The sequence below is a fragment of the Sinocyclocheilus grahami genome, unplaced genomic scaffold, assembly GCF_001515645.1.
Source record: "Sinocyclocheilus grahami isolate Dianchi unplaced genomic scaffold, SAMN03320097.WGS_v1.1 scaffold654.1, whole genome shotgun sequence".
NCBI classification, from domain to species: Eukaryota; Metazoa; Chordata; class Actinopteri; order Cypriniformes; family Cyprinidae; genus Sinocyclocheilus; species Sinocyclocheilus grahami.
Genome location: NW_015505833.1, coordinates 785,454 through 797,245, shown reverse-complemented (window position 1 = coordinate 797,245; position 11,792 = coordinate 785,454). Strand labels below are relative to the sequence as shown.

At 40.8% G+C, this 11,792-nt stretch overlaps 1 protein-coding gene across 2 annotated transcripts; it reads left to right on the top strand.

Annotated features, from left to right (window-relative positions):
* Positions 1 to 3,273: 3,273 nt before the first annotated feature.
* On the top strand, positions 3,274 to 7,371 carry irx1a (iroquois homeobox 1a). Of its 2 annotated transcripts, XM_016242307.1 has the most exons (4): positions 3,274 to 3,708; positions 5,006 to 5,921; positions 6,148 to 6,220; positions 7,013 to 7,371. In XM_016242307.1, the coding sequence occupies exons 1-4, from the start codon at positions 3,472 to 3,474 to the stop codon at positions 7,068 to 7,070; spliced, it is 1,284 nt and encodes a 427-aa protein (XP_016097793.1). In that variant the 5' UTR covers positions 3,274 to 3,471; the 3' UTR covers positions 7,071 to 7,371. The 2 variants fall into 2 exon arrangements, with proteins under 2 accessions (XP_016097793.1, XP_016097794.1); XM_016242308.1 differs by lacking the exon at positions 6,148 to 6,220.
* Positions 7,372 to 11,792: the final 4,421 nt, after the last annotated feature.

The window sequence follows — 11,792 nt, the reverse complement described above, 5'->3', positions numbered from 1 at the left end:
TAAAAAAAAAAAAAAAAAACTGTTTTTTTCAATATTTATAATATTTTACACTATTTCTGCAGCGTTTGGCTGCAGGAAAAAATTTTCCTACATGGTCTGAAAAAAAAAAAATTCTTTTTTTTTTTTTTTTTTTTTGCTTTCCCATTTGTGCATTAATGGGAAAGCAAGCTTGGACGAAGAGTGTTTATATTATAATGACACTTAGACAGCAGCAGAGTCACTGTACAGCAAACCTGAAACCCTTCAGATTCTGAACATAAACCAGCACATGAAGCTCCACCATGAAAATGTGTGCTTCTCTTGCTGTTGCTTTGAATTGGTTTAAAAGTCTATTTTTTTTTCATAGTCTAAAAAAACTTTAACCTTTGAAATATGCAGAATTCAGGACTGTAAGCACTGCTCTGCTAAGCTAAGGTTTGCTATTTATATGACGGAAGAAGAGCAGAAAAATAAGAGTTTGCTTAAGGGCATGTGTACTAGTGTACTTTCCATCATTTATAGATATGTGTGTTTACATGCACGCCAGGCACTGCATACACATGCATGGTATAATTATAATATATATAAAGAGAGAGAGAAAGAGAGAGATAATTATTATTTAGAAGAAAAAGAAAACATATATATAAATATATATTTAGAAACCTCTCTCAGAGGAGAACACGCTACAGGTTTCCAGTGAAGTTACACGGGTCGCTCGCTGTTGCAGTTGCAGGGAAAGTGATAATGGGATTTTAACAAGCCCCATAAATCAGTTAAGTGTGAACAGGCTTTATTGCCCATAGATTACACGTGCCTTTGTTTGACGAGGGTCAAACTTCAACCCCTTTACAATTTATTTTCCCTATTGACCCGAAAAAGGAAACTTGATATTCTCCCCCAAAAGCAAGACTCGGAAAAACAACAAAAAATGAAATAAGCATGCATTTATAAAATCTAAAAATACGTTTTTGCAGTAAATAGATTATTATTAAAATAGGCTACATGTGACCTTACACGGTTACACGGTTGCTCATTAAAAAAAATCTAAATTAGGCCTACATAAAATGTCAAAATTAAATGTTTCAATAAGAAGCGAGTAATTGAGCAGCTCCAACTTTTTTCTCAAGAGTGAGTGTCCTTTCTTAACGTCTGTGTCTCCGTCGTTTAGAGATATGCTCAGTGTCATATCTGCATGATCTCCAGCTCTGCGGGTTATCACCAGTGCCATGCCTCCTTCTGTCTGATGTGTTCCTCTGATTGGCATCAGTGCCCTCAGATATTTCCAGCAGATCCTCCACTCGCGGCCATCTGAGGCAGATCACAATCACTGGCTTCATCTGAGCCGTTAAAGTATTAAATCCACTATATCCTTCCAACGAGCACAACTTTAGAAGCGCTCGAGCAGCGACCCCATGACAGAGCGAGCCCCGGAGCCCGGAGCCCGGAGCCCGGACCCGAGCGCTAATCAAGAGCACTTCGTTCGGTTAGAGGGGGAAAACAAGCGTTTAACGCATGCATTTAATATCTCGACCGAATTATGATAATTAAAATAGATATATCTCAATTGTATTTTCAAGTTTAAATTAATAATAATAACAGTAAATACAAATTGCGATGCACAATTAAATCGTTTCGAAAATCACATTTTGTAAATCTGTAAATTGTATCCCGTTTCTGAAGAACATCAACACCTCGCATGTGTATTTTAAATAGCATATATTTAGCAAAGAGAGTTCATTATTATTAGAGGGAGGTATTTTGGTAAAGATGTGGCAGGATTAGTGAGATTATTGTTGCCGCACACGCATTAAATCACAAACTGTTAGACCACAGGCGATGCCTTTAGCTATTAGCTATTAGGGGTATTAATAATTTTGGGGGTTTGCAGCTAAATGGCGCTCGTGTGCATGTTAATGAAGTGCTCACGATTATTCACGACATCACCTCGTTCAGTATTTAACAATGAAACATAAATACAAAGTCCCCAACGACCCCACCCCCGTGTGTATGCTTGTAAGTGCCTCTGGGTTATAAGTGTGAGTGTGTGTGTGTGTGAGGAAGAGAGAGAGAGAGAGAGAGGGAGAGAGAGGGAAGAAATGGAAGAGAAATACGTGTTAGAATGTTTTTGACTATTTGGCACACATTTTCTGCCCTGATTGCCAATAGCGAGATCAATTAATTAATCTGTTTTTCCAACGAAAAAAAAAAAGTTGGCAAAAACTGTCGTTTCGCATAATTACAGCATACATCAGTCAAGTTCATGCAGTAGAAACTGCATTTCTGTCAGTGCCAAAAGAATAAAGGAAAACAAATGCAGGAGGTTTAGAGTATGGAAATGCCCCCACCCCCGTGTGTATGCTTGTAAGTGCCTCTGGGTTATAAGTGTGAGTGTGTGTGTGTGTGAGGAAGAGAGAGAGAGAGAGGGAAGAAATGGAAGAGAAATACGTGTTAGAATGTTTTTGACTATTTGGCACACATTTTCTGCCCTGATTGTAAGTGCCTCTGGGTTATAAGTGTGAGTGTGTGTGTGTGTGTGAGGAAGAGAGAGAGAGAGAGAGAGGGAGAGAGAGGGAAGAAATGGAAGAGAAATACGTGTTAGAATGTTTTTGACTATTTGGCACACATTTTCTGCCCTGATTGCCAATAGCGAGATCAATTAATTAATCTGTTTTTCCAACGAAAAAAAAAAAGTTGGCAAAACTGTCATTTCGCATAATTACAGCATACATCAGTCAAGTTCATGCAGTAGAAACTGCATTTCTGTCAGTGCCAAAAGAATAAAGGAAAACAAATGCAGGAGGTTTAGAGTATGGAAATGCACATCTTTAATTATTTAATCTCACTCCAGGAAAGCCAGTGTTTCATTTGAATAATTCAATTCAGAGAATATCTTTTACCAAATGTGTCTAACCCTGTACTCAATATTAGCAAATAAGAAAAAGAAAAAGAAAAGAATACAGTTGTTTGATCGTCAATACCTTCTGCAGATCAGTGTCATCGCGAGTGTTGCTTTAATTCCCCAGTGTTTATAAGAATTACGAGCCATTCAAATAAGTTCCGCGTGCCTATCAGTTCATTTCCCCAGTGCTGGGCAGCTGTAAAATCGCGTAGACAGGTTGTCACACTACAGTGAATGGATTCTAATGCTAAACATTTAACATACAATCCTCCAAACAGTGCAAAAGCGGCCCTGGCCAATGCACTAACCACATGCGCCAACGAGGAGGAGCCTGGGACGCCAATCAAAGCATCAACTTCAAATTGTATCTGAGAGATCAGCCCAGGACCTAGGGGCAGAGACATCAGTTGGAGCTCAATTGTTGATCTGATCACATCCGACGGACTTGCTGCAAAAGAGAAGCTGAGATTTAAAGACGAGCGTTTCCCCCCATTCTCACTCTGTGCTGCTCGAGAGAGAGAAACTCTTTCACTTCTTGCGTTGGTGGGCTATTTGCTTTTTGCCTCGTTTTGGCTTGCGACGTGGCGAAGGAGATGTCTTTCCCCCAGCTGGGTTACCCGCAGTATTTAAGTGCCTCCCAGGCGGTGTACGGAGGCGATCGGCCGGGGGTGCTGACTCCGTCGTCCCGCGGAGGGAGCGTTGAGATCGGGGGAAGCGCGTCGGCGGCCGCCGCTGCCGTGTCCTCGGTGCTGGGCATGTACCCTTACGCACACAACTACAGCGCCTTTCTGCCTTACACCAGCGCCGATCTGGCTCTCTTCTCCCAGATGGTAAGAAAAGCAGATGTACTTTCACGAAAGCTGCTCGCTTTTGTTTCGCCTTGTATTGCTTTTATTCTGCGAGCGTCCTGTAGATGATTGCATTGCGGGGGGATTGCGGCACATATGCGAGGAAAATGTAACTTAAGCTTGCAATGCGCGTGGGAAGTTTCTCTGCAGATTTGTTACATTTAGATTAGGCACGCATAAAATTCAAAACACCTACAATTCTTTCCCACCGCCATTTTACACCGTAAGAAAAGTTTTATCGGGCTCGGGTTTGGAGCTGAAGAACAGTTGTGCGGGTTGTTTTGTCAAAACACGAATCGTGCACCAAATTGCCACTTTTTAAAACACGCTATAATTATTATTAAGCTCAATTTTGCATTTAATAATTCGTTTAAATTGTTTCGATCGAGAATGTTGATGCTCGCGCCGGAAAACAATGTAAAACGAATTATTGTTATTGAAACGGCTCAGAAACTACTTTACAGTTTATTACAGCATGCCTTCTTGTTTTGCACTAAGTGATATCAATGCAAATGATTATAAAAGGGGTTGATGAATGTGATGCATTCCCCCCCCAAAAAGAAATATATTGAAAGTGAGAGTTATTAATCAGTTGTGCCTTTCGCTAACCTATAGCAATTCATTTCAAATTGCGTGCATGAATCTGTTTTGCATGGGAAATTAATTCAAATTATATAAACATTATGCATTAATTCTTAGGGGACGAAAAAGGCGAAATATACTTTTCCTCACAGTTCTAGTTTTTTCGACGAACAGGCCATCAAACAAAGTATAGTATATTTACCTCGCTTGTTGTATAACGTTATATAAATACAAATAATGATGTCGGTAATATGCTAAGGCCTGCAGGTCACGCGCGAACCTTGCGTTAAATATACACTTAATTATAATCACATCGGACTGGAAATAATGCCGTCATTCTGTCTCATTTTCCATAATGCCATTCTCATTAAATTTGGGATAATATTTATATTATCGGTCTTTCGTGTTATCACTATCTGTGGCCTAGCTTTTTTATATAACAATACTAGTCAAATGTCAAAACAAACGTTGGCTTATAAAAGACATGGGGGGAAAAACACACAAATAACAGTGCAAGCAGAAACAAAAACCGGATTGAATTAGGAAGAAATGACTGATAATTCTGCGAGAGAAACTAAAAGCTCGATATGGAATTTTGGCACAGCGTATTCCCGAATTTATGTGTGCGCTTTGTCGTGTGTAATAAATGCCGTCTATATGATCTTTTGTTCCTTTCTCCTTGTGGATCTCATTGTAGGGCTCTCAGTATGATTTAAAAGACAGCCCTGGCGTGCACCCCGCCAGCTTCGCTGCCCACTCGAGCCCGGCCTTCTACCCCTACGGCCAGTTCCAGTACGGAGACCCAAACAGGCCGAAGAACGCGACGCGGGAGAGCACCAGCACTCTGAAGGCCTGGCTCAACGAGCACAGGAAGAACCCCTATCCCACCAAAGGCGAGAAGATCATGCTGGCCATCATCACCAAGATGACCCTCACGCAGGTGTCCACCTGGTTCGCCAACGCCAGAAGAAGACTCAAGAAGGAGAACAAGGTGACATGGGGCAGGAGTAAAGAGGACGAAGAATGCAACCTTTTTGGGAGCGACAACGAGGGGGACGCCGAGAAAAACGAAGACGAGGAGGAAATCGATCTGGAGAGCATAGACATCGACAAGATCGACGACAACGACGGGGATCAGAGCAACGAGGAGGACGAGGACAAGCGCGGGGAGCTCGAGGCCTTCGAGAAACCCGGCAGCAAAGAGCCGTCGGACGGAAACAGCAACACCACCAGGGTTCTGTCGCCGGGTCGCCAGGGAGGTTGTCCAGTTCCGGCTAGCAATAAGCCCAAGATATGGTCGTTAGCAGAAACCGCGACCAGTCCCGATAGCTCGCAGAAACCCACGTCACCCTCGGTTCCCGCGACCCACCCGGCCTTCCTGCCGAGCCACGGACTGTACACGTGCCAGATCGGGAAGTTCCACAACTGGACCAATGGCGCGTTTCTGGGCCAGAACTCCCTGCTGAACGTGCGGTCGTTCCTGGGCGTCAATCAGCATCACCACCACAGTCACCCGGTGCACCCCCAGCAGCAGCAGCCCTCGTCGGGGGTGTCGTCGATGGCAGCCGAGAACAGCGAGAATGCGCCAGAGGACCTGAGTCCAAAACACATAGGTATGCGCGAATCCCACCAGGCCTGTGTGTGCACAACACACGTGACCCACACGGCCGCAATGCCATTCTGAATGTCACTATTATTAGTATTGCTGTTGCTATTTTTGCCCTGAGTGTATATGCATATAGCCTATATAGTGCACAATAAAATAAATATGTGCAATATATCCTGCGCAAATTCTAATTCCAATTAATCTAATTCCAACGTTTGGTTTTTAAATCTCAGATCGGGAAAGCGTCCTCAGAAATGAATCACCAACACAATCTTTAAAGTCATCCTTTCGTCCTCTCCACGACAGGTACATTTGCATTATATTCTTATTTTTCTTTCTTTCTTTTTTTCCCTTATCATTATTATTATTATTATTATTAGCGGTAGCTGGCTATCATTATAGGAGATGAAAGACTCTTGGGATAAAGCTATTTCCAGCAGACAGGCAGAGAGAAATCTGCGCTTAGCGCTTATAATAAATAGTTGTGCTTTTCCTGGTGACAAAAGGCCACGATTCCCCTCCCCACACACACTCTGTGTCTCTCAGGAGAATAACTACTTATCAAGCCACCGAGGCTGTGTGCTTTTCCTAAAGACCCTTGGGGAAACTGAACCTCGGGGGAGCAGTCTTGCTCAAACTTTCCCCTTTTAAGTGCCACAATTTCAGCAGGCCCGTTGCGGGGGTCTTGGTGACTTGACTTATGGTTATTTATGTCCTGCATAAAAGTAAATCGCCGTATTGTATTGGAAGTCTGCATTTTAGAAGGAAAGCGGCTTTTGTAAATTGTTATGTGGATGGGAAATAATTTATTGGTTACGATACAAAAAAAGTGCATTAGCTTTGTAACTTACCGCAGTACACATTATTGGTTAGTCTACACACACACACACACACACACACACACATATGCGCAGCATTTATTGCACATATTTTTTTTCCTACGAATTATCATAACTATGTTATATATGAATTATTATTTCTATATTACAACGTGTGGAACATGCATATGTGTGGCTAACCGTGAAATGAGTTCAGGCTGTTGTTGTGAAGACAGGACCCCATCACATCACATGTATGTCCCTCTGTCTGTCTCCACAGCCCCAGAAACCAGCAGGAATCGACACAGAGGGTCCTCACAGCCCTCTCTTCCGCGTGATCAAGACATTTGCCCCGCATAAAGGACTGATGGCACTCATAAAGGGACAATGCAATCTAAATCAATTCAGCATAGCCTTCAGTTACTCTAAAACAAAAGGCCGAGTTTGATTAGCGCCGCTGGAGTTGTACATAATGACACCTGTGTCCCCTTCCTTGCCGTGGGACACTGGCAGGCTTATTTTGTCTTCATGTGTTGGTGTTTTCCTTTAAGGTGACCCACATTTGTATATAGCGAGTTGACGGAGTTTGTTCAGAATCATATATTTTTGTCTAATAAACTAAATGAAATTATAGACACATCCAAAGTACTCTTTTGACGGGTTTTGTGGTTTGGTTCGTTTTCTGAAGAGGTTTCAGTGAAGTTACCGCATTTATGTTTCGGTTTGTCTTTTTCATTGTATTATTATTAGCATCATTAGATGCATCATAATATAATTGCATTATTAATAATCGCCGATAACGAATGCTGAGGGGAAAACGCTGTCGGTTGTTTAGTTTGCGTGAGGCCCAGAATGGATGGATCTCCAGATATGTTGCGCGAGCGTTCAAATTCAATTGTTAAATGGAGCTGGCTGCAAATGCATTGAGGTGCTAATAAGAGACCAGATGGCTGCTGGCGGAGGAAAATGGACCGAAGCAGCTGGGAATATCATTAAGTAATAATGTGGGAACGCCCTGTGCAAACAAAATCAAATGGTTAAAATCTAATCTGTCAGATGAAAAAAAAAAAAAAACTGGATACGATAATAAATGATTAATTAGTTGAGGAGAGTGACATTCAGTTCAGAGGCAGTGGATTGAGGCTTTCAGCGCCATCAGCATGAGACACTAGCGCTCATACTGTTTACAACTCATAACCTAATAATTACTATTTGTTTCACAATATTGCCGTTTTAAATCGTGGCCTAATGGTAATCCAGTTTCAAATTAAAATATAAATCCCTGTTAGACGGGATGTGTTATCTTTTTGAAAGCGAAATTAATTTATTCTCGCGTTAAATAATTCAAATGCAACCACTTAGTCTATAGAAATGACTCAATAAACAAAGGCGTAATTAAAAAAAGTAATATCTACTTAAGTGTGTTCAAATGATGACTGCATACATCTACACACAAGTGACTCATATCGAACTGATGTGATAGGCTTGATATTCAGCTGTTTTCACTACATGATTGTACATGGCTTTTTCATATTAAGGCTGCATATATTGTTTTTAAGTTAAACTTGCCCTCTGGATTTCTTGTTCCATCCAAAACTCTATTGATGCAGGAAACAAGAATGTGCCGAATTGCTAATAAATGAAAGCTTGCAGCGACCTCTATAGATTAGTAGAGCCATTACAGCTGGTTTACATGGGAACAGACAGGAGGAATTCATAAACATCACTTAATATCGGTTTCCCCTGAAAGTACAGACAGCATTTCAGACGAGAAAATAATATAGCATCTGAATCTGAAACTTTAACCATTTTAAATACTGAATAGTTGTGCACTATTATATAGCATATCATATTCCAGTTAGGCTTACGTTATACCAAACCCTGCGTATTCCATGCACGAAAACAATCACAGTGTTTGGATTAGTCCACACAATTGAAATAAAACGTTCCGACAAAAATGGCAAGACTGAATTAAAACATTTAGAGATGATTTTAAGCGACTCGAAAATCGAATTCTGTCTGAGGTGCTTTGTTAGGTTTATTAAAATATATCAGCCTACTGTAATGCATTTCTTTACCTTTGTTATCTGAGTAACATTATATAACCTACAAAAATAATAACGAAAAAGTTGATGATATACGCTCACCTTTTAAGTTTATTTTCGGCATTATTTCGCATAAATAAATAAATCGCAGCAGACACGTATGCTCTGCATCTATTATTACTATTACTATTATTATTATTAGTAGTAGTAGTAGTATATAAAACACTAGCTATATTAACCGTTTTGAATTAATAATCCTCGTTCCCGATTTTAAAGAGAGAGAGAGAGAGAAAATAAAAAGAAAAAATACTGCGCACGTAAAAATGATAACCAGAATCTCGCTTAAACAAAATGCAATTGTATGCTAATAATAATAGCAATAATAATGATAATAATAATGCTCCCTTGTTAAAAATGGAGAGAGATGAAACCCGGGCAGGTGCGCTCTCCTCGTTATTTCGTCTTCATCTCGTTTCGTAGCTCGGTGAGGTTGAAATGTAATAAGCTCCCGGTGTTTCATTTCTATCTTTTGTCCTGAGCTAGCATGGGGTTCGAGCTGGAGGCTGATGCGCACGCAATTACTCATTCTGTGCTTGATGTACAGTCACTCATCTAACGAGAAATAAACGGGGCTGGAACCCATAATTACTCGGACACTTCCAGCTCCTCTCACACCCGCCCCGGGCGACAAACCACAGCCAAAACACACCTAACAGAATAAAACGAGATGCAAGCGCGGGAGGGCTGGGAATATAGAGAAAAATCACGATAATCGTTTAAATCATTATCATAATCTTATTTGAAAGACACGGATAATGGTGTGCGCTGTGGTGACAGAAAAGCCATGCAGCCGATAGGAATAATACATAATGCAGCGCACTGTATCCTTGCACAGAAACTGTTGCTGCAGTATAGTGTGAGTGATTCTCTCCCATGATGCCTGTGTCTCTGTCACAGTGTAACACACACACACACACACAGAGAGAGAGGTGAACAGCGAGGAAAGTTTATCACTGTCCTGTCGTTTTGGCAGAAACAGGTCATTGGTTTCTACAGCACAAGCGCCCCTTCATCCACCCCCACCATCAGCACCGCCCCACGCTGTTGTCTTTTTGAAGATGCCGCCAGTATCTCTGAAGAACTAATCCATTTATCTAGTTTCATGAGTGCACTGGGCGAATACCTTCAACAATGGCTGGGCCCTGCTGGGAGCTGCGAGTCGGGGAGTCCAGGAGTCACTCACGTCCACACTGGCCAGACACCATGTTATGGTTTGACTACTGCGCTGTTCCTGCTTTCCAAAACAACAACAGAGTGTGGATGGGACGGATACCTTGGTCATCGTCTTTTCATCCCAGGAGCCATGGGTTGCTGTTGAACATGCCACCGGATGAGGCTGGGCCTCTGAGAGAGAGAGACAGAGAGAGATACAGAGACAGAGAGAGAGAGAGAGAGAGAGAGAGAACAAATAGCAACAAGGGACAAGGACTGCTAGTGGCTTTTACAATCACTGTGTGCTGGTGGAAAAACAGCAGTGAAAATCCAGACACACAGATAAATACTTCTTCCAATCATCTGGAAAAAAAAGTGTTGGTGGATTTACATAATATGACAATTGTGAGATTTGAAATACATATAATGTAGACTGGGGGAAAATAAATGGTGTAGTATTTACTTAAAATGTTCATGTTCAATTCAGTGTGTTACTAGATGTTTATTTGTGAAATTTACTAGCAATTTATTGAGTGAAAATTGTTATAAAGTAGAAAGACTGAAATAGTATATTCTTGTAAAACATAAATAATCTTTGTTTTATTTACAACTTCAAACAAATATACAAATATAATGTGTTGTAGACAATATTTTGTATTAGATAATTGAAATATGTTTTTTTGTGTTTAAATATTTTACATATACAAATAATAATAATAATATAAAATTCAACAACAATAATACAAGTAATAATAATAATGATGATGATTATTATTAGTATATTTGTATTTAGTTATTGCCACTTAAAGACTGAATATAGACAAGGAAAAAATGACAATGCAGTCAGATTTCTTGGCATTCTAAGAAAAAAATATCCAAGTAGAAATAGTTTGAGATAAACTGTAGACATAAAACCTTTGATGCATGAATTATAAAATTAGGAAAGAGGATAAATATATACACATTCTTAGCAGTTATTCTTTCTATTTTAAAACAAGAATATAATCATACCACTCTTCTTCTTTTTTTAAATAATTTATTAATTTCTTTATATTGCACCTCTTTCATCAGAAATGTTGAATTTGTGTTGTCATAAACAAAAAGCTAGAAACAAAAGTACAGTCATATACGATTATGAGGAAGGGTCAAAGGTCATCAGTCATGTAACATCACACCCTTAAATTGTTTTCTCAATCTCAGTCCACTGCAGTGAAAGTCATGCATCAAAGAGTTTTTTAGACATGTTCTGGAAATATTTAAAGTGGATTTCTTTGGATGGATTTGGGTTTTTAAACTGCAAACACATCAAATAAACAAACACACACTGTGAGATACAACTAGTAGCAAAGATGTCAGGCAGGCAGTTGCCTGCTGTATGTCTGCTTATAATGCACTTTTCCCAGTGTCTGTTCCTGCAAAGCCTAACGCAGACTCTCTGACCCTTCCCCGAGGCTGCTATTGTCTTGTGCTGCGCCTAATAAACAGCAGACAGCCCAGCCGTTACAGAGACGGATAATAAAGTCAGACTTTCCTGCACTGCTTTCTGATGTGATGCCACTGCGGGTTTGGGTTAATTCCAGAGGTCTGTACAAAGAGGTGCAGATGTATGTGAAGTGTCACCCAGCAGCTGGGGCCCGGCTCTGTTATTCCCCTCCGCACATGTGCGCCGCAGAGGCTGATATCAGATCGCTCCTCTAATCTGCATCGCGGCTCATGTCGATTTTTCTCGAATCGGGATCTAAAGCCGCAGTTATCAGACTGGCGTCCGCTTGCGTGTTATTGGCCGAGCGATGGCTGCCGGGG